This window comes from Salmo salar, chromosome 19 (assembly GCF_965601325.2).
Source record: "Salmo salar chromosome 19, fSalSal1, whole genome shotgun sequence".
In the NCBI taxonomy this organism is placed as follows: domain Eukaryota; kingdom Metazoa; phylum Chordata; class Actinopteri; order Salmoniformes; family Salmonidae; genus Salmo; species Salmo salar.
In genome coordinates, this window is record NC_138309.1 from 65,906,541 (window position 1) to 65,933,498 (window position 26,958).

A 26,958-nucleotide genomic window follows, 5' to 3' on the forward strand; every position below is an offset into this window, starting at 1 on the left:
ATATGCAATGCGATCTCCTTGTAATGAACAGTGATGAGTGTCCTGACAAGAAAGGTAACTTTTCTCGCTATGCCAGGCAAAATCGGGCATCATCAGCTCATTGTTATGGATGTATCCAAATAAATGTCAATAGATAACAGCTTAAACCAACGCAAATGCAGCTACTTTTCTGTTATTCTGGCTGCAGAGGTCGTGACTGTGTTAGTCGTAGCTAGTTGGCTAACTAGCAAGCAAGGGACAAGAACGTTGTCGGAACATATAGAACGAACAACTGGGTCATGACCATAAATATCGAACTAATCAAACAAACTAATCGAACGAACGACTAGCAACCAAAACGATGAGAAAGTATGAATTCTCTTACAAAAATATAAATATCAACGAAATGTTTTTTCTACTGGTAAATGTGTCCTTTATAATTGTTTTCTTTGGCAACTGTGGTATAAGCAGGATAAACGCCTCCAATCTGTACATTACCTTTGAAAAATGAACTCCACGTAGTGTCGTCCATTATTTCCAAGGTAATGTATAGAACGGAGGTGTTTATCCCTTACATAAACAGTGGCTGTGTAAGAAAGGACTGTATTTACCTTTATTTAACTAGGCAAGTCAGTTAAGAACAAATTCTTATTTTACAATGACGGCCTACCCTGGCTAAACCCTCCCCTAACTCGGACGACACTGGGCCAATAGTGCGCCGCCATATGGGATACATACATAACATAATAATTGTTATATTATGACTACTTATAGACGCATACAAAGCCATGTTAAACAACAACTTACTTTGTGTTCACGCATCCCATGGACTTAACTCCACCCACGATAACAGTGTCAGGCTCAAGGCAATATTTATACTCTTGCGGGGAACGTGCAACGGACCTGTCTGACCAGTGCAGGGCTAGCTATGAGCATCTGACCAATCAGATAATGTGTGATCAGTGCATGGACAGAGTGTGGAGTGCATGGAGAGAGCATGATTGGCTAAAGCCACGACCTGGGGGTGATCTATCTCTCACGTTAGGGGAAGCTAGACTACATGGCACAAGACAGATATGAACAAAAACACAAACGCAATACTTTAGTCCCACAGCGCCCTCGGCAGGGGGGTTCTGTAACACATAAATAAAACATTTATGCACACATGACTAAGTCACTTTGGATAAAAATGTATGCTAAATGGCATATATTATTATTATATTATTCTTGGCTTAGGTGCTTTAGTGGTGTCTGTCTTTGGAGAGTTGTTTGTTTGGTAACCTAGACTGGCCACTGTAGATACAGTAGAAAATAGACATCCTAGGAAGTCTGTGTTCATAGGCCTACATGATCCCGTCAATAATGTCCCCTTGTCATAGTGTCATAGCCGCGAGAAGTAGCGGTGCTGAGGGTGCCCCCCCCCCCCCGGAAAATGTATCAGCACCCCCACCCCAGAACATCTCCCCTCAGCAATGCATACCTTAAGACTAAAGTGATAATTGGAGGTATACAAACAGTGCTATTCAAATAAATCTCCTTGAACTGATTTGTTGAATTGGAGATGTGTATGAAGACCTTTGTGAAGAAGAGAGGGGCTCAGTAGTGTGTGCCAGTGTGTACCAAGAGTCTATAGTGTCTTAGTGTGCTTGGAAGCTGTCCAGCTACTGCTCTCAGAACGATGCCACGTAATCACACACACTGAGAGAAAGATAGCAGTGCCCTGAAGACCTGTCAGGAGATTCACACCTATAGCACTCTTCTGTGTGTGATTACTAATTGCTTGTTTGCTAATTCAGCTATTTGTTAAATGTGCTTTCTTCATTTAGCAGACGCTCTTAACCAGAGCAACTTACAGTAAGTGCGTACATTTTTGTACTGGTCCCCCATGGGAATCAAACCCACAACCCAGGCATTGCAAGCACCATGCTCTACCAAATGAGTCACACAGGTGTCATTTCATTTTTTCTTCCCTTTCTCTCCCTCCCTCCCTCCCTCAGTCTCGGTCACGGACGTGGAGTGTGTACGCGAGGGCTTGCAGTCGGAGACCCTGCGACAGCTGACGGGCTCAATTCCCGAGGGCCAGTGTCTCACTGTGGTGTTCAAGGGGGCCAGGAAGAGTCTGGACCTGCGGTGCCAGACTGACGAGGAGGCCCAGCGCTGGGCAAGGGGCATCAGGACCCTCCAGGAGAGGGTGGAGAACATGACCCAGAAGGAAAAGCTGGACAAATATCCTTTATGGTTGATGGTGACGATGAAAATGCTGATGATGGTGATGATGATGACAAGGTTTTTTCTGGATCAAAATTAGGTTTAGGTGGTGGGTGTGGTCATGGGCCTCAACTGGCAGCTTCATTAAATAGTACCCGCAAAACACCAGTTTCAACGTCAACAGCGAAGAGGCGACTCAGGGATGCTGGCCTTCTAGGCAGAGTTGCAAAGAAAAAGCCATATCTCAGACTGGCCAATAAAAAGAAAAGATTAAGATGGGCAAAAGAACACAGATACTGGGCAGAGGAACTCTGCCTAGAAGGCCAGCATCCCGGAGTCGCCTCTTCACTGTTGACATTGAGACTGGTATTTTGCGGGTACTATTCAATGAAGCTGCCAGTTGAGGACTTGTGAGGTGTCTGTTTCCCAAACTAGACACTCTAATGTACTTGTCCTCTTACTCAGTTGTGCACAGGGGCCTCCCACTCCCTTTTCTATTCTGGTTAGAGCCAGTTTGCGCCTTTCTGTGAAAGGAGTAGTACACAGCGTTGTATGAGATCTTCAGTTTCTTGGCAATTTCTCGCATGGAATAGCCATAATTTCTCAGAACAAGAATAGACTGACGAGTTTCAGAAGAAAGTTCTTTGTTTCTAGCCATTTTGAGCCTGTAATCGAACCCACAAATGCTGATGCTCTAGATACTCAGCTAGTATAAAGAAGGCCAGTTTTATTGCTTCTTTAATCAGGACAACAGTTTTCAGCTGTGCTAACATAATTGCCAAGGGTTTTCTAATGATCAATTAGCCTTTTAAAATGATAAACTTGGATTAGCTAACACAACGTGCCATTGGAACACAGGAGTGATGGTTGCTGATAATGGGCCTCTGAACGCCTATGTAGATATTCCATAAAAAATCAGCCGTTTCCAGCTACAATAGTCATTTACAACATTTATAATGTCGACACTGTATTTGTGATCAATTTGATGTTATTTTAATGGACAAAAAATGTGCTTTCTTTCAAAAACAAGGACATTTCTAAGTGACCCAAAACTTTTCAACGGTCTTGTGTATATATGTACATAAACTCAGCAAAAAAGGAAACATCCTCTCACTGTCAACTGCGTTTATTTTCAGCAAACTTAACATGTGTAAATATTTGTGTGAACATAACAAGATTCAACAACTGAGACATAAACTGAACAAGTTCCACAGTCATGTGACTAACAGAAATGGAATAATGTGACCCTAAACAAAGGGGGGATGAAAATCAAAAGTAACAGTCAGTATCTGGTTTGGCCACCAGCTGCATTAAGTACTGCAGTGCATCTCCTCCTCATGGACTGCAACAGATTTGCCAGTTCTTGCTGTGAGATGTTACCCCATTCTTCCACCAAGGCACCAGCAAGTTTCCCGACATTTCTGGGGGGAATGGCCCTAGCCCTCACCCTCCGATCCAACAGGTCCCAGACGTGCTCAATGGTATTGAGATCCGGGCTCTTCGCTGACCATGGCAGAACACTGACATTCCGGTCTTGCAGGAAATCATGCACAGAACGAGCAGTATGGCTGGTGGCGTTGTCATGCTGGAGGGTCATGTCAGGATGAACCTGCAGGAAGGGTACCACATGAGGGAGGAGGATGTCTTCCCTGTAATGCACAGCGTTGAGATTGCCTGCAATGACAACAAGCTCAGGTCGATGATGCTGTGACACACCGCCCCAGACCATGACGGACCCTTCACCTCCAAATCGATCCCGCTCCAGAGTACAGGCCTCGGTGTAACACTCATTCCATCGACGATAAACGCGAATCCGACCATCACCCCTGGTGAGACTAAACTGTGATTCGTCAGTGAAGACCACTTTTTGCCAGTCCTGTCTGGTCCAGCGACAGTGGGTTTGTGCCCATAGGCAACGTTGTTGCCGGTAATGTCTGGTGAGGACCTGCCTTACAACAGGCCTACAAGCCCTCAGTCCAGCCTCTCTCAGCCTATTGCAGACAGTCTGAGCACTGATGGAGGGATTGTGCATTCCTGGTGTAACTCGGGCAGTTGTTGTTGCCATCCTGTACCTGTCCCGCATGTGTGATGTTCGGATGTACCGATCCTGTGCAGGTGTTGTTAAACGTGGTCTGCCACTGCGAGGATGATCAGCTGTCCGTCCTTTCTCCCTGTAGCGCTGTCTTAGGAGTCTCACAGTACGGACATTGCAATTTATTGCCCTGGCCACATCTGCAGTCCTCATGCCTCCTTGCAGCATGCCTAAGGCACGTTCACGCAGATGAGCAGGGACCCTGGGCGTCTTTCTTTTGGTGTTTTTTAGAGTCAGTAGAAAGGAATCTTTAATGTCCTAAGTTTTCATAACTGTGACCTTAATTGCCTACCGTCTGTAAGCTGTTAGTGTCTTAACGACCGTTCCACAGGTGCATGTTCATTAATTGTTTATGGTTCATTGAACAAGCATGGGAAACAGTGTTTAAACCCTTTACAATGAAGATCTGTGAAGTTATTTATATTTTTATGAATTATCTTTGAAAGACAGGTTCCTGAAAAAGGTCTGTTTCTTTTTTTGCTGAGTTTGTATATATGGAGATAGAGAGAGCGAGAGAGAGAGACCCTAGATGATGATGATGATAACGACGTGGGTATGCAGTATGTTTTCAGAGGCGTCATGCCCATTATTGCATAATAAAGCATTTGACATATTGGGCTGAACTCCCTCCATTCACCACCCACCAATGTGCAGTACATCCCTGGATGAGCCAAAGCAGCCCTTTTGACTTTCATGTGGAGAGGGTGCTATAGTTTAATCTGTCCACCGTTGTCCTTGACTGCGTGTGGTCACCTGGATCCATGGCTATATGAAACGGGCCGACCTGAACCATGACGAGAAGTTGAGCTACGAGGAGGTCCAGGGGCTGCTCACCATGATCAACATTGACCTAAATGAAGAGTATGCACGCAACCTCTTTAAGGTGAGCAGACCATAGACATTATTTCCCCTAGATTCATTTCCAGCCCTATAGCAACACCCAAGCTCACTGGCACTAAAATTGCCAAAGAAGCCAAACTCTTTTAGAAAGGGAGGGAGTTAAAGCTAGGTGGGGAGCCCGCCTAGCCTATGGTAGGGGAAACATTGGATATAGATTAGCATCACACTGCATTGTCCTTACTTGTCAAATATTTGTTTCTGTCCTGTCGTCCAGAAATAGCTCATTTCAAATGATACTGTATGTCTGCAACTGATACATCATACTCAGAGGGCAAGACTTTGAAAAAGTTCATCTATGGTTGGAGTCAGTGACATTTCAGTAACATTTCAGCTGTAGCTCCAAATTCAATCCCATAGCTTGTTTGATATTTTTTGATTCAATTCATGCAGGTCCAATTGACAAATTAAAATGAAGTTGAAAATGATGACTGTGACCAGGGGACTATTTTATTAGCTTGCCTTGAAACAATAACTTTGATCATGTTCATCCATTGACTTGATCCCTTTGGAAATATTCCCGCCCTCCTCCCATCAGAAGTGTGACCGGTCGTGTGACGGTCGTCTGGACCACGGGGAAATCGAGGTGTTCTGTAGGGAGCTGTTGCGGCGGCCGGATCTGGACGCCGTGTTTAGCCGCTACTCGGCTAACGGCTGTGTGCTCTCCACCGTGGACCTGAAGGACTTCCTGAAAGACCAGGGAGAGGACTCCTCGCTGATCCACGCTCAGAGTCTGATCCTCACCTACGAGCTCAATGAGTGGGGTACGCTTACATGCTAATGGTTGTGCTAAGCGACACTCAGTGCTACTTAGTTAGCATTGAGTGAAGCTAACATGTTAATTTAGCTATGCTAAGTGATACACTACTCTTAAGTTCTAAGCTACGCTAGTGCTACACTATGCTAAGTGCTAAGCTACACAAGTGCTACACTACACTAAGTGCTAAGCCAAGCACTAAGGTACACTAAGTGCTAAACTACCTGTATGGCCAAAAGTTAAGGGAGTTAGGGTCTTTTTAGATTGGAATATAGCCCTTTTCTCACTTCCTCCATACTATTTCTACCTTCAGCTCACCTTATTGTCCCCAAAATGTATCCAAATTAAATAATTGTTGTACCTACTGTACATTAACACAAGCAAATCAATGTATATTTTGGTATGTTGTTTTTTCTATCAGTCCCATACCAACTATGTACCTATGCCCTGCACAGCCCAGAAGAATGGGTACATGACACCCAATGGTTTCACCATGTACATGCTGTCCAAGGAGAACAATGTGTTTGACCCGGACCACGCCAGGGTGTACCAGGACATGACCAGATCTCTGGCCCACTACTTCATCTCCTCCTCACACAACACCTACCTCACCAGTGACCAGGTTACTGGCTACAGCAGCACGGAGGCTTATATCAGGTGAACATACACATGTATGGAAATGTATGCGTGCATACACACACGCATTCACAGGCATAGACGTACACACATAAACACACAAACACCACATCACCTTATATTGAGCACTAGAAAACACACTCTATACATGTGTTTTAAGTCTGTGTGTGTATACTGTGTGTGTTTTGTGTTAACACCAGGATGTTAACGTGTGTGTGCGTTAACGTGTGTTTCCTCTGTCCCAGGGCTCTGAACCAAGGCTGTCGCTGTGTGGAGTTAGACTGTTGGGATGGGGACAAAGGGGAGCCGGTCATCTACCACGGTCACACACTCACCTCCAAAGTGCCCTTCACAGAAGTCATCGAGACCATCGCCGAGTACGCCTTCAAAGTAAACTCCAATACTCCATTAGCAGTCCAATGCCATTCATTTTAATGACTGTGTATTGTATTTTGTAGTTTTTAACCCCTTACATTAGACTAGTTTGGAAGATTACTAGCTACTGGTATTTGTTTAGGTATAGACAGAAGCAAATATTACATTTGTCTCTGGGTGTGCCTTTTTTGTTGTTGTGTATATATATATATATATATATATGTATATATATATATATATAGAGAGGGTTAGGTTAGACAGATAGGAGAGTGGCCCAAACAGAATTCGATCCATCGCCAAGGGTGATGCGTGGTTGAGAGTTAAGAATTAATTAAGATGTAATATTTTTCCACCCTCTTTCCCTCCACCTTCTTCTCTTCCGTTGCCGTCTCATCTTCCAGGCGTCTCCGTACCCTCTAATCCTGTCCCTTGAGAACCACTGCAGTGTGGAGCAGCAGGCGGTCATGGCCCGACACCTGCGCTCCATCCTGGGGGACAAGCTGCTCACCAAGCCCCTCAATGAGCAACAGCTCCAGAGTCTGCCCTCACCAGAGGTGGGACTACTACTGTACTACTACTATACATTCCTATTCTACACTACACTACTACTATTCTATAATGCAGTGGTTCTCAAACTTTTTGACACGCGATCTCCCAAAAAGGATTGGTTCAAAGCTCGAGACCCAATCGCTGTCATTACAGCCATAAACAGTGATGTGTTTTCTTCCTCACAAATATCGTAATAAATTTGCCAGAATATCTCTTCTTCTCTCTCTCTCTTAGTCTCTGTCTCCTCCTTTCAGCCAAGAACAGACAACACGCACCCCTCTCTGCTCTGCTCCTTAGAGAGAGTGCTTTGAATGGAATTTCATTATTTATTCTTAAAATAGCTGCTGACTCATTGGCTCTTAGTCACTAGTGAGGATTTCAACTTGTACTACATTTCAGATTCAAATTCCTCACCACTTCCTGTTTTTGAGTTTTAGCAACTGTCATCCAAAATTTAAAAGCTAGCATTTGTAAACTATGGCCTATTGAATAATAACAATATTGAGCTCTGCTATGGCTTCGGTGGGCCCATCTGCCATTCCTTTCTTACAACATCAGGAGTGTGTGTGTGTCAGGTTTTCCGTTAGGAAAATGTGGCGCAGGACATTTGACTGGCAACATTTTAATTTACCGGGCATTCGAGAAAATGGCCCTTGAATGTTTTGGTACACCTACTGAAGACCTCTTCTTTCTTTACACCCATTCAGCATCGTTCACACCCTCTTAAGCCTTGGCCCCACCCATCTCTTTAAGGATTCACATGTGAGACCATGTGCTAAACAGAGTGAGTACGGTAGTGTACTTAACAAACAAAGATTTCAAGACTAAAGGTTGGTTTATACTAAGTCTATCAACTAAGTCTATCAACATGTCTATAAACAGTTGTCGCAGTGACATCATGAACATTCTATTGGGCTGCTGATGTCATGCAGCCTGTCGTTTTTGTGTTTGTACTTTCTCATAACGACAACGACAAGTTCGATGTCAGACGACAATAGAATGTTCATGATGTCACTGCGACAACTGTTTATAGACATGTCGATAGACTTAGTATAAACCAGCCTTTAGTGGTCCAAAATAGCATAACTGGTGTATTTTAAAGCCAATAAACCCATCCATTTAGAAATTTGTTTGGTATATGTCAATTTATCAAACCAGGCAACTAAAAGCAACTTTCTAAACAATGTTGTGGTTAGTTTAAGCTTGTTAGCTAGGGAGCTAACGTTAAGTTAGCTGGTTAGCCAGTTCAAATAATACCCATATCATATACAGTACCTGTCCAAAGTTTGTACACACCTACTCATTCCAGGGTTTTTATTTATTTGTACTATTTTCTACATTGTAGAAAATACCTGATAGCCAGTAAAGTGAGACAGGTAGTCTCACCATCAGCACACATCCATAAACATTCTTGTGTAAGAGGAAGCGGGTTTGATGTACATGATGATGTGTTTTCCTGTGTGCCAAATACGCCAGATGTTGTTGTTGTGGGGGGAGGGCAGAGGGAGGTGCCCATTTTGGAAGTGGAATGCTCATTTGACGGCTACGTGGAGCAGGCCTTTGGCGACAAGCTTCTTAAATAACAGCCCCACGTGGCACGCTTGGACAGCCTCGGGTGTAGGTGCAAGCTGGTGGCGCTGATATTTGGCAGTCTCGGCCACGTACACAGGCTTGCAGTGCGTGGCCTCCAGATTGTGGGTCTGACATAAACTAGGGCAAATCATTTGGCTAGGCACTGCTCTGTTTCAGCTGTCGTGGGCAGCCTAGCTGAATGAATGAGGTGCTTTCTGTACCCTTCAGTGCCATGCATACAGGGACCTTTTTTAATGTAAATTTGATTGGTCGATTCAAATAAAGTATTTAAAATGTGTGTGCGTGTGTGTGTAAGTGTGTGTAGGTGTGTGCCTGCTTATGGGTGTGTGTGTGTGTGTGTGTGTGTGTGTGTGTGTGTGTGTGTGTGTGTGTGTGTGTGTGGTGTGTGTGTGTGTGTGTGTGTGTGTGTGTGTGTGTGTGTGTGTGTGTGCACTTCTACCTGCCTATACGTATGTGCGTTCATGGATAGCCAAAGTGTGTGCGTTTTATCCATCTGTTTTTACATGTGTGTATGTAGGCGCTGAAAGGGAAGATCCTGGTGAAGGGGAAGAAGGAGAGAGTGGTGGAGCTGGAGAGCTCCTCCAGTTCTTCAGACCTCAGCTCCTCGGAGGAGTGTGAGTGTAGCCATGCAGAGAGCAAAAAGAAGGAGGAGAAGAAGGTGTGTGTGTGTGTGTGTGTGTGTGTGTGTGTGTGTGTGTGTGTGTGTGTGTGTGTGTGTGTGTGTGTGTGCGTGCGTGCGTGCGTGCGTCTTTTGTCTGTCTTTCTTGCTGAATCCGCTGATTTGCTGATTGTGCATAGTATCGGCTTTCTTGATCTCATGTAGTACTAGTAACTTTGCCTTTCCTTTCTCTCTCTGCTTCCTACTCCCTCTTCCCCACCCGGTGTGTGTGTGTGTGTGTGTGTGTGTGTGTGTGTGTGTGTGTGTGTGTGTGTGTGTGTGTGTGTATGTGTGTACCTCCTTAGCCGGGTATCTCTAAGCTGAGTCCAGAGCTGTCAGACCTGGTGGTGTACACGCGCAGTGTTCCCTTTAAAGGCTTTGACCAGGCAGCAAAGAAACCCCCTACAGAGATGTCCTCCTTCTCCGAGAGCGAAGCCCTCAAATACGTCAAAGAATCAGGTATGTAGAGTGTGTGTTTGTGTAGGGGGGGGCTTTTTGTGTGTGTGTGTGTGTGTGCGTGTGCGTGTGTGTGTGTGTGTGTGTGTGCGTATCTGCCAATGTGTGTCTGTGTGTGTGTGTGTGTGTGTTTACATACAATGCTAATTAACAGAGTAACCTAATAGCTCCCAAAAGATAATAGGTCAGTAAAAGCTCAGGAGTACAATTAGTCTACTCTACACACTTAGCCAATTACATCATCAACAGGCTTCTCTGTTAGTTAGCATTGTATGTAAACACATACACACGGACCCACATGCGCACACACCCACGCGCGCCAGCAGCATACCACCCTGCATCCCACTGCTGGCTTGCCTCTGAAGCCTAGAGGGTCAGTCCTGGTCAGTCCCTGGATGGGAGACCAGATGCTGCTGGAAGTGGTGTTGGAGGGCCAGTAGGGGGCACTCTTCCCTCTGGTCTAAGGAGATCCCAATGCCCCAGGGCAGTGGTGGGGACATCGCCTTGAGTAGTTTGGCGTCTTTGGGATGGGACGTTAAACGGGTGTCCTGACTCTCTGTGGTTGTTAAAAATGTCATGGCACTTATTGTAAGGTGTTAACCCTGGTGACCTGGCTAAGTGCCCAACCTGGCCACCTAATTATCCTCCTCATTCCTAATTTGCATATATCACTCCTCACCTCTCCACCTGATAGCTGATGTGTGGTCTGGTGCAAATTGGTTGCCGTGCATCACCCAAGTGGGTGCTTGTCACGGTTGTTGTCGGTGAATGAGGACCAAAACGCAGCAGGTACGTGAATGCTCATCTTGATTTTTAATTACTCTCAAAAATGAACATACAAAATAACGAAAAAACGAACACTCGACAAATAAACAGTCTGGTAAGGCACAAGGCTATACACAGAATAATCACCCACAAATCACACACACAAACACACCCTAATATATGGGACTCTCAATCAAAGGCAGATAGACAACACCTGCCTTCAACTGAGAGTCCCAACCCCAATCAACCAAACATAGAAACACACACACTAGACTAACCATAGAATTAACTAAACATAAACCAAAACCCGGAAATACTAAATCAAACACCCTTTACACAAACACAACACCCCGAACCACATAAAACAAATACCCTCTGCCACGTCCTGACCAAACTACAAAAACAATTAACCTTATACTGGCCAGGACGTGACAGTGCTTAACATTGGTGGTGGATGAGGTGAGCTTCCCCCTTGCTATTTAAAGCCCTTTGGGTCTCTAGAAAAAGTGTTTTCTAAGTCCAATCAATTATTATTATTATTATTATTAATATGTACACTAGGCTATTTTTCTGCAGGCCCTGTTGATTCCCTATTGGGAAGACAAGACACCTGGGCTGTGTTCATTACACACCAAATGGAAGAAAACAGATTGAAACATGAAGGGTCTACCTGGACCCTTCCTGCCCTAATGAAAACAACCTTGTTCACCACATAGGCTTCTCTGTTTTTCCCTTTTGCCAGTGTTTTAACTACCCTTGCCCTCCTTCTTTCTCCCCCTCCTGCAGGGAAGCATTTTGTCCGTCACAACAGCCATCAGTTGAGCAGGATATATCCCTCAGGACAACGCCTGCAGTCCTCCAACTACGATCCCCAGGATATGTGGAACGGCGGTTGCCAGATTGGTCAGTACATTGTAACCACTCTCTGAAGTTGCCAGATTATGTTCCCTGCAATACGCCATGAAAGTAGAACGCCACAAACTGCAAAATGTAACATATCTACTTTCATAGCGTGTTTTCAAGAAATATGGTTAGTATGGCCCATCTCAGAAATGTGAAAAAGTGTTTACCAGGTACACTGTTCCTCAGTGGGAGGCCAATGTTGGTTGCCAGATTTAATAGTATTTGTGAATTCCAGATTGTGTTGGAGATTGTGTGTTGCTACGCTGGTCAGTGCCTTACACTCCATTACAGAGCAGTATTCCAGCATTCTATTACACTCTAATGGACAACATAAATTCTCTCATTACTTAGACAGATAAATAAAGCACAATACATTGTAACTCTAAACCACAGTGATTATCCAGTAATGACCTACAGTATGTCCTGTAATGCACTAAAACACTCTTGTGGCAGGCAGATGATCTGGCTAATGTCTAGGCTTTAAATCAACGCACTAATTCACAGTAAGTAACTGAAATATTTGTTTCTCCAGTGGCGCTGAACTTCCAGACGGCAGGGGAAGAGATGGACCTGAACCGGGGGCGCTTTTTACCCAACGGCCTTTGCGGATACGTCCTCAAGCCCTCCTTCCTGACCCGCCCCGACTGCAACTTCAACCCCGAGAACACGGGGGGAGGACCCGGACACGACCCCACCCTCCTCACCATACGGGTAAGTGGGCGTTCCTGGATGCCCCGACAGCCCCCCAAATCAATCCAATTTAACTCAGTTCTATACCACTTTGTCAATCCGCCAAGAGGCCATTGAGAAGGTAACAAGTTCAGACTATCGCGAAAAATAAATGCAATGTATAAAATTAAAATCAATGCCTCACTTTTCTCTAATGCTATTTCTGACAATCCTGTTTTTCCCAATTCCCGTTTCTCCCATTCCTGTTTTTCCCCAATCCCATTATAACCAATCCCATGCAGGTGATCTCGGCCCAGCAGCTTCCCAAGCCAGAGTGGGATAAACCCAGCTCCATCGTGGACCCTCAGGTGTGGGTGGAGACCCATGGCGTTCCCATCGACAACAACAAGAAGATGACCCCCCGCGTGGACAACAATGGTAAATATACAGTGCATTTGGAAAGTATTCAGACCCCTTGACTTTTTCCACATTTTGTCAGTGGTGGAAAAAGTACTCAATTGTCATACTTGAGTAAAAGTAAAGATACCTTCATGGAAAATTACTCAAGTAAAAGTGAAAATCACCCAATAAAATACTACTTGAGTAAAAGTCTAAAAGTATTTTGTTTTAAATGTACTTAAGTATCAAAAGTAAATGGAATTGCTAAACTGTACATAAGTATCAAAAGTAAAAGTATAAATCATTTCAAATTCCTTATATTAAACAAACCAGGTACACTCCAACACCCAGACAAAATTTACAAACTAAGCATTTGTGTTTAATGAATCTGCCAGATCAGAGGCATTAGGGATGACCAGAGATGTTCTCTTGATAAGTGTGCGAGTTGGACCATTTTCCTGTCAAAATGTAACGAGTACTTTTGGGTGTCAGGAAAATGTATGGAGTAAAAATTACATAATGTTCTTTAGTACAGTAGTGAAGTAAAAGTTGGTAAAAAAATATATAAATAGTAAAGCAAAGTACATATACCCCAAAAAACGACTTAAGTAGCACTTCAAAGTAGTCTTAAGTACTTTACACCACTGAATTTTGTTACGTTACAGCCTTATTCTAAAATGGATCAATCTACACACAATACCCCCTAATGACAAAGCAACAACAGGTTTTTTTTTTTTTTTTCAAATGTATTAAAAATAAAAACGGAAATATCATATTTACATAAGTATTCAGACCCCTTTACTCACTACTTTTCTGAAGCACCTTTGGCAGTGATTACAGCCTCGAGTCGTCTTGGGTATGACTCTACAACGTTGGCACCCCTGTATTTGGGGAGTTTCTCCCATTCTTCTCTGCAGATCCTCTGAAGTTCTGTCAGGTTGGATGGGGAGCGTCACTGCACAGCTATTTTCAGTTCTCTTCAGAGATGTTCGATCAGGTTCATGTCCGGGCTCTGGCTGGGCCACTCAAGGACATTCAGAGACTTGTCCTGGGGCCACTCTTGCGTTGTCTTGGCTGTGTGCTTAGGGTCATTGTCCTGTTGGAATGTGAACCTTAGGACCTCAGACTGGGGCAGAGTGCTCTGGAGCAGGTTTTCATCATGGATCTCTCTGTACTCTGCCTAGCAGGCCAGCGTACCGGAATCGCCTCTTCACTGTTGACATTGAGACTGGTGTTTTACGGTTACTATTTAATGAAGCTGCCAGTTGAGGACTTATGAGGCTTCTGTTTCCTTAACTAGACACTCTAATGTACTTGTCCTTGCTCAGTTGTGCACCGGGGCCTCCCACTCCTCTTTCAATTCTGGTTAGAGCCAGTTTGCGATGTTCTGTGAAGGGAGTAGTACACAGCGTTGTATGAGATCTTCAGTTTCTTGGCAATTTCTCGCATGGAATAGCCTTAATTTCTCAGAACAAGAATAGACTGACGAGTTTCAGAAGAAAGTTTTGTTTCTGGCCATTTTGAGCCTGTAATCGAACCCACAAATGCTGATGCTTCAGGTACTCAGCTAGTCTAAAGAAGGCCAGTTTTATTGCTTCTTTAATGAGAACAACAGTTTTCAGCTGTGCTAACATAATTGCAAAAGGGTTTTCTAATGATCAATTAGCCTTTTAAAATGATAAACTTGGATTAGCTAACACAACGTGCCATTGGAACACAGGAGTGATGGTTGCTGATAATGGGCCTCTGTACACCTAGGTAGATATTCCCCCCCAATAAATCAGCCGTTTCCAGCTACAATAGTCATTTACAACATTAACAATGTCTACACTGTATTTCTGATCACTTTGATGTTATTTTAATTTCTAAATGACCCCAAACTTTTGAACGGTAGTGTAGGTCTATGGGCTAGGCTACATGAGGTGTATTATGATTTGAAAAAGGCATTTCGGTTTCTTGCCTTAAGCTGGGCATCATTCACAAGTGATAATATATCATTCAGAAGTGATAGGTTAATATTGTCACCCATCAGACTATTCTTGATTTAATATTGTCTTTACATATACTAAATAATATATGTGTGAAAATTAGTTTTGATTTAGAATGGACCATTATCATGCACCTGTCTCAACAGGGGCAGCGGGAAAAAAAATACATGTCATCTATGGACTTAAATAGCGAATGGAGGACGCTTTTCCCGCGGTTCATTTTCATGCCAGCCTGGTAGGCTATACTCCTGTTGTAAAGAGAAGTAATGTGTTTAATACAGTTGAAGTTGGAAGTTTACATACACCTTAGCCAAATATACTGCTCAAAAAAATAAAGGGAACACTTAAACAACATAATGTAACTCCAAGTCAATCACACTTCTGTGAAATCAAACTGTCCACTTAGTAAGCAACACTGATTGACAATAAATGTCACATGCTGTTGTGCAAATGGAATAGACAACAGGTGGAAATTATAGGCAATAAGCAAGACACCCCCAATAAAGGAGTGGTTCTGCAGGTGGAGACCACAGACCACTTCTCAGTTCCTATGCTTCCTGGCTGATGTTTTGGTCACTTTTGAATGCTGGCGGTGCTTTCACTCTAGTGGTAGCATGAGACGGAGTCTACAACCCACACAAGTGGCTCAGGTAGTGCAGCTCATCCAGGATGGCACATCAATGCAAGCTGTGGCAAGAAGGTTTGCTGTGTCTGTCAACGTAGTGTCCAGAGCCTGGAGGCGCTACCAGGAGACAGGCCAGTACATCAGGAGACGTGGAGGAGGCCGTAGGAGGGCAACAACCCAGCAGCAGGACCACTACCTCCGCCTTTGTGCAAGGAGGAGCAGGAGGAGCACTGCCAGAGCCCTGCAAAATGACCTCCAGCAGGCCACAAATGTGCATGTGTCAGCTCAAACGGTCAGAAACAGACTCCATGAGGGTGGTATGAGGGCCCGACGTCCACAGGTGGGGGTTGTGCTTACAGCCCAACACCGTGCAGGACGTTTGGCATTTGCCAGAGAACACCAAGATTGGCAAATTTGCCACTGTGCTCTTCACAGATGAAAGCAGGTTCACACTGAGCACATGTGACATACGTGACAGAGTCTGGAGACGTCGTGGAGAACGTTCTGCTGCCTGCAACATCCTCCAGCATGACCGGTTTGGTGGTGGGTCAGTCATGGTGTGGGGTGGCATTTCTTTGGGGGGCCGCACAGCCCTCCATGTGCTCGCCAGAGGTAGCCGGACTGCCATTAGGTACCGAGATGAGATCCTCAGACCCCTTGTGAGACCATATGCTGGTGCGGTTGGCCCTGGGTTCCTCCTAATGCAAGACAATGCTAGACCTCATGTGGCTGGAGTGTGTCAGCAGTTCCTGCAAGAGGAAGGCATTGATGCTATGGACTGGCCCGCCCGTTCCCCAGACCTGAATCCAATTGAGCACATCTGGGACATCATGTCTCGCTCCATCCACCAATGCCACGTTGCACCACAGACTGTCCAGGAGTTGGCTTTAGTCCAGGTCTGGGAGGAGATCCCTCAGGAGACCATCCGCCACCTCATCAGGAGCATGCCCAGGCGTTGTAGGGAGGTCATACAGGCACGTGGAGGCCACACACACTACTGAGCCTCATTTTGACTTGTTTTAAGGACATTACATCAAAGTTGGATCAGCCTGTAGTGTGGTTTTCCACATTAATTTTGAGTGCGACTCCAAATCCAGACCTCCATGGGTTGATAAATTGGATTTCCATTGATTATTTTTGTGTGATTTTGTTGTCAGCACATTCAACTGTGTAAAGAAAAAAGTATTTAATAAGATTATTTCTTTCATTCAGATCTAGGATGTGTTGTTTAAGTGTTCCCTTTATTTTTTTGAGCAGTGTACATTTAAACTCAGTTTTTCACAATTCCTGACATTTAATCCTAGTAAAAATTCCCTGTTTTAGGTCAGTTAGGATCACCACTTTATTTTAAGAATGTGAAATGTCAGAATAATAGTAGAGAATTATTTATTTCATCTTTTATTTCTTTCATCACATTCCCAGTGGGTCAGAAGTTTACATACACTCAATTAGTATTTGGTAACATTGCCTTTAAATTGTTTAACTTGGGTCAAACATTTCAGGTAGCCTTCCACAAGCTTCCCACAACAAGTTGGGTGAATTTTGGCTCATTCCTCCTGACAGAGCTGGTGTAACTGAGGCAGGTTTGTAGGCTTCCTTGCTCGCATACGCTTTTTCAGTTCTGCCCACAAATGTTCTATAGGATTGAGGTCAGGGCTTCATGCCATCATCATTGCTTTGCACAAAAAGGGCTTCACAGACAAGGATATTGCTGCCAGTAAGATTGCACCTAAATCAACCATTTATTGGATCATCAAGAACTTCAAGGAGAGCGGTTCAATTGTTGTGAAGAAGGTTTCAGGGCGCCCAAGAAAGTCCAGCAAGCGCCAGGACCGTCTCCTAAAGTTGATTCAGGGGCACCACCAGTACAGAGCTTGAAGGCAGGTGTGAGTGCATCTGCACACACAGTGAGGCGAAGACTTTTGGAGGATGGCTTGGTGTCAAGAAGGGCAGCAAAGAAGCCACTTCTCTCCAGGAAAAACATCAGGGACAGACTGATATTCTGCAAAAGGTACAGGGATTGGACTGCTGAGGACTGGGGTAAAGTCATTTTCTCTGATGAATCCCCTTTCTGATTGTTTGGGGCATCCGCAAAAAAGCTTGTCCGGAGAAGACAAGGTGTGCGCTACCATCGGTCCTGTGTCATGCCAACAGTAAAGCATCCTGAGACCATTCACGTGTGGAGTTGCTTCTCAGCCAAGGGAGTGGGCTCACTCACAATTTTGCCTAAGAACCCAGCCATGAATAAAGAATGATAAGAGGCGGGTGGACAAACAAAAACCCACAAATTCTGACCAACTCCAAGCATTGATTATGCAAGAATGGGCTGCCATCAGTCAGGATGTGGCCCAGAAGTTAATTGACAGCATGCCAGGGCGGATTGCAGAGGTCTTGAAAAAGAAGGATCAACACTGCAAATATTGACTCTTTGCATCAACTTCATGTAATTGTCAATAAAAGCCTTTGACACTTATGAAATGCTTGTAATTATACTTCAGTATTCCATAGTAACATCTGACAAAAATATCTAAAGACACCGAAGCAGCAAACTTTGTGGAAATTAATATTTGTGTCGTTCTCAAAACTTTTGGCCACGACTGTAGATACTTTTGAACCTGTTTCCTTCAGCATCTTCACAAGGTCCTTTGCTGTTGTTCTGGGATTGATTTGCACTTTTCGCACCAAAGTACGTTCATCTCTAGGAGACAGAACGCGTCTCTTCCTGAGCTGTATGATGGCTGTGTGGTCCCATGGTGTTTATACTTGCGTACTATTGTTTGTACAGATGAACGTGGTACTTTCAGGCATTTGGAAATTGGTCCCAAGGATGAACCAGACTTGTCTTGGTTGATTTATTTAGATTTTCCCATGATGTCAAGCAAAGAGGCACTGAGGCACTGAGTTTGAAGGTAGGCCTTGAAATACATCCACAGGTACACCTAATGATGTCAATTAGCCTATCAGAAGCTTCTAAATCCATGACGTCATTTTCTGGAATTTTCCAAGCTGTTTAAAGGCACAGTCAACTTAGTGTATGTCAACTTCTATCTGTAAACAATTGTTGGAAAAATGACTTGTGTCATGCACAAAGTAGATGTTCTAACCGACTTGCCAAAACTATAGTTTGTTAACAAAACATTTGTGGAGTGGTTGAAAAACGAGTTTTAATGACTCCAACCTAAGTGTATGTAAACTTCTGACTTCAACTGTATTAGGAAAGTTGATAAATAAATATTGTAGGCCTAGCCTATAGAAAGCTGATGAGATCCTCCTCTTTTTAATAGAAGCCATCACTGTTTTCTCACGCAATTGCATAGCCTATAGAAATGTTGCACAACATGAGCTCATGGGCTCTCATGAAGTGTTTGATTAGATTTGTGATTTGCATTGATGTCAGCGTGATTAGAGGGACAATAAAGTGTTGAGTACCAGGCAGTTAGCAAGTTTGGTAGGATACTAATGACCATCAGCAGCATCAGAGCTTGGAGAAGCCTAATTACCGTGCCTAAATGGTCTCGTGACAGCCGGTGTGGCGGTAATACGTTCATCGTAACAGCCCTAGGTCCTACTCCATTTCTTTTTACTTACCCCGACACCACCTGTAGAACAGCAAAGTTTTAATTTAGCAAATTTTATTAATCAATTTATTTGTTTGTCCTAAAAAAATAAAATTAAAAAAAAAAATTCTAATTAATTTGATCATTTCTGGGAGTAAGGAGTTCCAATGAACTGTAAGAGAACATGGGCAAGTTTGACATATAAATACATCCCAAGATTAATGCCCATTGCTTGAGAGAGAGAAGGTGATAATTGCAAGAGTGTGCCTATAGGTAACCTCTTACATCTAGATGTTCCGTAGCGGAACGCCTCGCTAATATCCAATGGTAGAGCGTGGCGCGAATTACAAACTCCTCAAAAATCCAAAAACTTCAATTTTTCAAACATATGACTATTTTACACCATTTTAAAGACAAGACTCTCCTTTATCTAACCACATTGTCCGATTTCAAAAAGGCTTTACAACGAAAGCAAAACATTAGATTATGTCAGGAGAGTACCCAGCCAGAAATAATCACACACCCATTTTTCAAGCAAGCATATAATGTCACAAAAACCAAAACCACAGCTAAATGCAGCACTAACCTTTGATGATCTTCATCAGATGACACTCCTAGGACATTATGTTATACAATACATGCATGTTTTGTTCAATCAAGTTCATATTTATATCAAAAAACAGCTTTTTACATTAGCATGTGACGTTCAGAACTAGCATACCCACCGAAAACTTCCTGTGAATTTACTAAATTACTCACGATAATCGTTCACAAAAAACATAACAATTATTTTAAGAATTATAGATACAGAACTCCTTTATGCAATCGCGGTGTCCGATTTTAAAATAGCTTTTCGGTGAAAGCACATTTTGCAATATTCTGAGTAGATAGCCCGGCCATCATGGCTAGCTATTTTGACACCCACCAAGTTTGGCACTCACCCAACTCAGATTTACTATAAGAAAAATTGGATTACCTTTGCTGTTCTTCGTCAGAATGCACTCCCAGGACTTCTACTTCAACACCCAATGTTGTTTTGGTTCCAAATAATCCAAAGTTATATCCAAATAGCTGCGTTTTGTTCTTGCGTTCAAGACACTATCCGAAGGGTGACGCGCCGGCGCGTATCGTGACAAAGAATTTCAAAATATTCCATTACCGTACTTCGAAGCATGTCAAACGCTGTTTAAAATCAATTTTTATGCGATTTTTCTCGTAAAATAGCGATAATATTCCGACCGGGAGACCTTGTTTTCGTTCAAAGACTGAAAATAGAAAATGGAGTCTTCACATGCACGCGCACGCCCGTGTCATTGTTCTCAGAACGATCACTTTCCAACAGCCCTACTGTTTTTCACCCAGGGACTGCAGAGTCATCATTCCCCGTTCTGGCGCCTTCTGAGAGCCTATGGGAGCCTTAGAAAATGTCATGTTACAGCAGAGATCCTCTATTTTCCATAAGGAGGCTATAGAAGGACAAGAAATGGTCAGAGAGGGCACTTCCTGTATGGAATCTTCTCAGGTTTTGGCCTGCCATATGAGTTCTGTTATACTCACAGACACCATTCAAACAGTTTTAGAAACTTTAGGGTGTTTTCTATCCACATCTACTAATTATATGCATATTCTAGTTTCTGGGCAGGAGTAATAACCAGATTAAATCGGGTACGTTTTTTTATCCGGCCGTGAAAATTCTGCCCCCTATCCTAAACAGGTTAAACAGCAAGCGTGAGGAATGTGCAATTATTGTTCCGTGCACATATGCTATAAGGTAAATAGTTCAATGACATTCCGCACGTGGCTAATAGAAAAGAGGAGGAATGACATGCTGATGAGGAGAGGAGAGTAGAGACTATGCTGATGATAATAGTGTTTGTAAACACTAACTATTTTCATGACAGACTGCTATGATTCCTTATTGATGTCATTTGTGATATCCACTTCGATCAGTGTAGATGAAGGGGAGGGGACATGTTAAAGAAGGATTTTTAAGCCTTAAGATAATTGAGACATGGATTGTGTATGTGTGCGCATGGATTGGGACATGGATTGTGTATGTGTGCACATGGATTGTGAAGCCACTGCTTCCTCTTCTATGCACATGCAGTAGAAGAGGAAGCAGTGTGAATTGTATTGTGCTTACTGAAAGAAGTAGAGTTAGCTATCCATTCAGGCCATCCTTAATGATTTAACCCTACGTTATCAACTACATTTCAATTTACCGAATAAACTGAAATTCCAATTGAAATAGAATTGAGCCCAACCCTGATGTATGAATAGAAGATACATGAAAAGAATTATGCGTTGAACCCTTCGCTCTCCGCCTTTCCTTTGGTTTGTCAGGGTTTAACCCTCGGTGGGACTGTACCTTCAACTTCACTCTGCATGTCCCTGAGCTGGCTCTGGTGCGCTTCATGGTCGAGGACCACGACTTCACCTCCAGAAACGACTTCCTGGGACAGTTCACCCTGCCCTTCACCAGCCTCCGCACAGGTGTGTGTGTCAAAATAACATATCTTACTGTTTAGACTATAGCCAATAATCAGTTTGTCTGACCTTTCACCCGTGCCTTCTCGCCCCCAGGTTACCGTCATGTCCACCTGCTGAAGGTCGATGGTTCCAGCCTGTCACCCACTTCTCTGTTCATCCATGTTAAGGTCACCCCCTGCCACAGTAGCCCTTCCAAGGCCTCAGCCAAATCTCCCTCCTCAACCAAGATCGTAGCCATATCACCAGCCATATCTCCAACCACGTCCCAAGCCAAATCGCCAGCCAAGAAGCATTAAGTTTTTCCCCAGGCTCCACCAAGTAACCCAGGGTTAAGATGAAACTCATTCTGTCCTCTACTCTTTTTTTTATGGTGTAGTAAACATGGTTGCAGTCCATTCCCATTTCAATTGAGTTAATTCTGCCTCTGCTTCACTCACAGTATTCTTTTTTTAAAGAGAACGTGAAAACGAACCACTGTTCTTGGTTCCTCCCAACTTGAGTGATCTAAGTAGTGGGCCCAAGTGGAGACTGTTTAGATCATCAACAGTGTGGATGTCCTACTGTATACCATTCATTATCTAACAGCATATCTATAGTAATGAAGGTAATGAACTTCGATCTCCAGTATTCTGTGAGACTACTGGACCAGGATCTCTGGCTGTCTGTTTTGTGTGATGATTGGACCAAACACAAAAAGTGTTACCAACCAATAGCCAGCCAGGGTATTGGGTCAATGGTACATCCCTCCACAACCATTGTTGAGCAGGGAAACCGTCCAAACAGAACGTTGCATATTTGAAGCATATAAAAAGGACTGGTATAATAAATTATTATTCACCAGTATTTTTAAAGAATCACATGCTTACAGGGTGTAACGTATTTGTTCCTTACAGAGAAGATCACTCTGTAGCGTCCCTGGATTAAATTCTGTCACGATTTATGGCTATAATTCTTCAAAGGATTTATCAGTTTTCCGAGCCGAGTCATCTTTAGAGATGTAACCATATAGAAGTTAGATTTTATAGTTATCATTTTCATATTATACTTTAGTTATCTAGTTGTTGTAGATAGATATAGTTATCATAGTAATACTAGAATATGCACTATAGTAGATCTGATGCCTTTTTGTAGCACGTTTTGAAGATATGAAAGATATTTACAATGTATTTGTAGCATTTCAGATTGGTCTAAGAAAAAAAAATGTTTAAAGAGTAACCAGGTCCATGATGTTTTCACATTTTTAGTTTTATGATATCAACATTCAAGTGATGTTCAAGTTCAATAGGCTGTGTCTCAATAGTTGGAAGTAGTTTCTTATCCTGTGTCCTTATGTCCATGATGACCGTTCAGGCTGGACATGTCAAATGAAGTGTACCTTTCCTGAAAGCCTTGTAGCTAATGTGGAACGTTATAATTTTTCTGACGACTCAGACCATGGCACTTGAAGAACAGCAAAGAGCATAATTTGACAAATCTAATTTGTTCAAGCACAGAAGATTGTTTTTAGAACTGTTACTCTCTGGCAGCTGTGCGTATGGGTTGTTGAGAGAAATAGCATGCCTCGTTAGCTAAGGAAAGTCGGAAACTCACACGAGTGCCATTGATTTAAGTCCATCCGCCTATCAGTGATTAAGGAAAGGAGATGAAGGAAAAGGGTAAAGGAAAGGAGAAAAATAACTTATTTAAGAGTATTGAGACAGCCAGGTGTACTGTAGAAAGATGTTATTGAGACTAGACAATCTTCAACTTGGGACAAGAAGTGGGGTTAGTTTGAGACTCTAGCCTTTTTAAATGTTTTAAAGTGATTTCAATGATTTTAAATACATTATCTATTGTCCATAATGTATATCATGTCATCTTTGAAAGAAGAGTTTTAACAACAATATTCTTGTTTATTACCCAGATTAGTTTTGTTGTTGAATTATTTGATAGACAATTTTTATACATATTTGCTGTAATGTAAACCAATAACATCCATTTTCAAATGCTTTTTAAGGAATATGTTTTTGTAATAGTTTACATTGTGTCAGAGTAGGAATGCTGATCTATGATCAGTCTTGTCTTTTAGATCCTAATGAATAAGATTTTATGGACAGGGGGGACCTGGTCCTAGATCAGCACTCTGAGATGCTTTATGAATACGGGCCCTGGTCTACTCCTCAATGGTATTGTATGGATTCAAAGAGAGATGTGATGTTTGTGTAAAAGACCGAAGTGAAGTTGTGTAAATGTCCTTCTGTAGCAAAGATAAGGAGAAAACTGTATACTGTAATTGTTGTGCAAAATACAAACACCCATGTCACGCTATTATATATGGTATTTATTGCACATATTTTGGCTATAGTTTATTTATTTTGTACAGTGATTTTCCAAGGCAATGAAAAGTATTGTTTTAACTCAAGGACACTTTCAGGTTTCCATTACCAAACATATTGTATCAACAACATGGACCTAAGTGTTCACACAAAATGTGATTTAAAAAAAAAGAAAATGTTACTGAAGGAGATGCAGTAAATATTGGATGATAATGAGGAGGAGGAGGAGGGTAACAGGGTTCAATTCACAAAACTGACTGGGAAATTACAGTACAAATGTGTTACGTATGTTAGGTTTATCCTTTAGTTCTATTGTATTTTTGATCTATTTAGTTCTATTATATGACATGTTTTTGTCCAAAATACACTTCTAAATGCCATTTCTCTTTCATTCTTCTGTATTGTATGGCATATCTTTTTAAAAACGGTGTCATCCATCTTCCATTATCAGCATTTCTGCATGTAATACAGGTCTGCTAATATAGGATTATTTAAGGCCCAGTGCACTACTTTTGCCCCCAAAAGGATGTTGGATGGTGTAGGCCGGGTGACCCAGATGCTGTTGTGTCAGTTTTGCATTTCCCTCACTAATGGTTAAGGTTAGGATTGGGGGAGGGGAAGCAGATCCTAGATCTGTACCAAGGGAAAACTTCACCCCGGGGGCATTTTGGATTCACAACACTGTCAGAATCTGGTACTATGCAACCACAACAAAAATATACAGATCAAAAAGTTTGAGTTAAAAGAATTTGCGTTAATGCAATGTTTACAGTATTTATTTCTGGCTGTAATAACTGAATCAATTAAAAATAAAATAAACGAAAAGTGGTGTAATGTATCCTACAAAGTGTGGACATACTTGGCAATGGTATTTTATTAGGATCCCCATTAACTGTTGCGATAGCAGCAGCTACTCTTCCTGGGGTCCACACAAGACATGAAACATTAAATAATACAGAACATTAATAGACAAAAGCAGCTCAAGGACAGAACTACATCAATGTAAAACATTTCAAATGTGGCCTACATATGTATCAGTACATACACACAATATCTTGGTCAAATAGGGGAGAGGTGTTGCTTTATCTGTTTTTTAAACCAGGTTTGCTGTTCACTTGAGCAATCTTTGATGGAAGGGAGTTCCATGCAATAATGGCTCTATATAATACTATACGTGTTATTGAATTTGTTCTCGATTTGGGGACTCTTAAAAGACCCCTGGTGACATGTCTGGTGGGGTAAGTGTGTGTGTCAGTGCTGTGTATAAATTGACTATGCAAACAATTTGGAATTTTCAACACATTAATGTTTCTTATAAAAACGAAGTTCATACTGCACATTTTTGAAAGATTTGATAATAGCATATTAGATACAGGATCTTATTCCTCATACACCGGTATGCATTACCATTTCAAATGAACAGCGGCATTTTGTAGTGATACTGTAAAAGGCACTGCAGATGTTCTTGAAAAGCAGATGCTGCTATACTAGTGTACTCAGTGCCACCTCTGCTTATACGCAGACTATGCGCTGTGCGTAGGGCCTCACGGCTGCTAGGTGGCCCCAGAGCTCCAAAAAGGAACTCAGTCAGCGTCTCAACTTACTGTTGAGAGCAGTGGAGGCTGCTGAAGGGAGGACGGCTCATATTAATGGCTGGAACAGAGTAAATGAAATAGCATCAACACATGGAAACCATATGTGGTCGATGTATGTGATACCATTCCACTGATTCCGCTCCAGCCAGTGCCTCGTCCGTCCTCCCCAGTTATGGTGACACCAACCTCCTGTGGTTCAGTGTTAGAAAAGTGGAATACACGAGGTGCAATTTAGAAATTTGTTTGTGCATCAGCACAAGTTATGTCAGTCACTGACAGTCACTCAATTAGCCCATGTCAGCAGTGCTCTGGGGTCCCCGATAAGCAGAGGGGGCCTAGATGCAGAGGGGGCCATTTTTGGGGCCTATACCTAATCTTGCTTTGGCCCCCACACGGGCTAGAGACGTCACTGAGTGTACTGTATGTGCTACTCTTGTCTCTACCCAACAGGTCACGCTGTAAAGTCACACTGCTGATAAGCTGACCGTGGCTGCATCATTCAAATCAAATCACATTTTATTGGTCACATACACATGGTTAGCAGATGTTATTGCGAGTGTAGCGAAATGCTTCTAGATCTGACAGTGCAGCAGTATCTAACAGGTAATATTTAACAATTCCACAACAAAACCTAATACACACAATCTAGTAAAGGAATGTGATGAGGATATATAAGTATAAAATATATGGATGAGCAGTGACTGAGTGGCTAAGATGCAATAGATAGTATAGAATAGATAGTGTAGTATACAGTATATGCAGTTGAAGTCGGAAGTTTACATACACTTAGGTTGGAGTCATTAAAACTCGTTTTTCAACCACTCCACAAATTTCTTGTTAATTAACAAACTATAGTTTTGGCAAGTCAGTTAGGACATCTACTTTGTGCATGACACAAGTAATTTTTCCAACAATTGTTTACAGACAGATTATTTCACTTATAATTCACTGTATCACAATTCCAGTGGGTCAGAAGTTTACATACACTAAGTTGACTGTGCCTTTAATCAGCTTGGAAAATTCCAGAAAATGATGTCATGGCTTTAGAAACTTCTGATAGGCTAATTGACATCATTTGAGTCAATTGGAGGTGTACCTGTGGATGTATTTCAAGGCCTACCTTCAAACTCAGTGCCTCTTTGCTTGACATAATGGGAAAATCAAAAGAAATCAGCCAAGACAAGTCTGGTTCATCCTAGGGACCAATTTCCAAACGCCTGAAGGTACCACGTTCATCTGTACAAACAATAGTACGCAAGTATAAACACAATGGGACCACACAGCCGTCATACAGCTCAGGAAGAGACACGTTCTGTCTCCTAGAGATGAACGTATTTGGTGCGAAAAGTGCAAATCAATCCCAGAACGACAGCAAAGGACCTTGTGAAGATGCTCGAGGAAACAGGTACAAAAGTATCTATATCCACAGTAAAACGAGTCCTATATCGACAT

At 42.6% G+C, this 26,958-nt stretch overlaps 1 protein-coding gene across 1 annotated transcript in view; it reads left to right on the forward strand.

Annotated features, from left to right (window-relative positions):
• The window catches only part of plcd3b (phospholipase C, delta 3b), a 60,797-nt gene extending 36,048 nt beyond the window's left edge, over positions 1 to 24,749 (forward strand). Inside the window, exons 3-15 of the mRNA XM_014158672.3 lie at positions 1,977 to 2,205; positions 5,033 to 5,162; positions 5,715 to 5,940; positions 6,389 to 6,590; positions 6,815 to 6,959; positions 7,346 to 7,498; positions 9,604 to 9,744; positions 10,050 to 10,203; positions 11,752 to 11,868; positions 12,401 to 12,579; positions 12,840 to 12,975; positions 21,450 to 21,599; positions 21,690 to 24,749. Coding sequence (XP_014014147.3) covers positions 1,977 to 2,205; positions 5,033 to 5,162; positions 5,715 to 5,940; positions 6,389 to 6,590; positions 6,815 to 6,959; positions 7,346 to 7,498; positions 9,604 to 9,744; positions 10,050 to 10,203; positions 11,752 to 11,868; positions 12,401 to 12,579; positions 12,840 to 12,975; positions 21,450 to 21,599; positions 21,690 to 21,892 — 2,165 coding nt within the window. The 3' untranslated portion in view covers positions 21,893 to 24,749. The remainder of the gene's footprint in view (positions 1 to 1,976; positions 2,206 to 5,032; positions 5,163 to 5,714; positions 5,941 to 6,388; positions 6,591 to 6,814; positions 6,960 to 7,345; positions 7,499 to 9,603; positions 9,745 to 10,049; positions 10,204 to 11,751; positions 11,869 to 12,400; positions 12,580 to 12,839; positions 12,976 to 21,449; positions 21,600 to 21,689) is intronic.
• Positions 24,750 to 26,958: the final 2,209 nt, after the last annotated feature.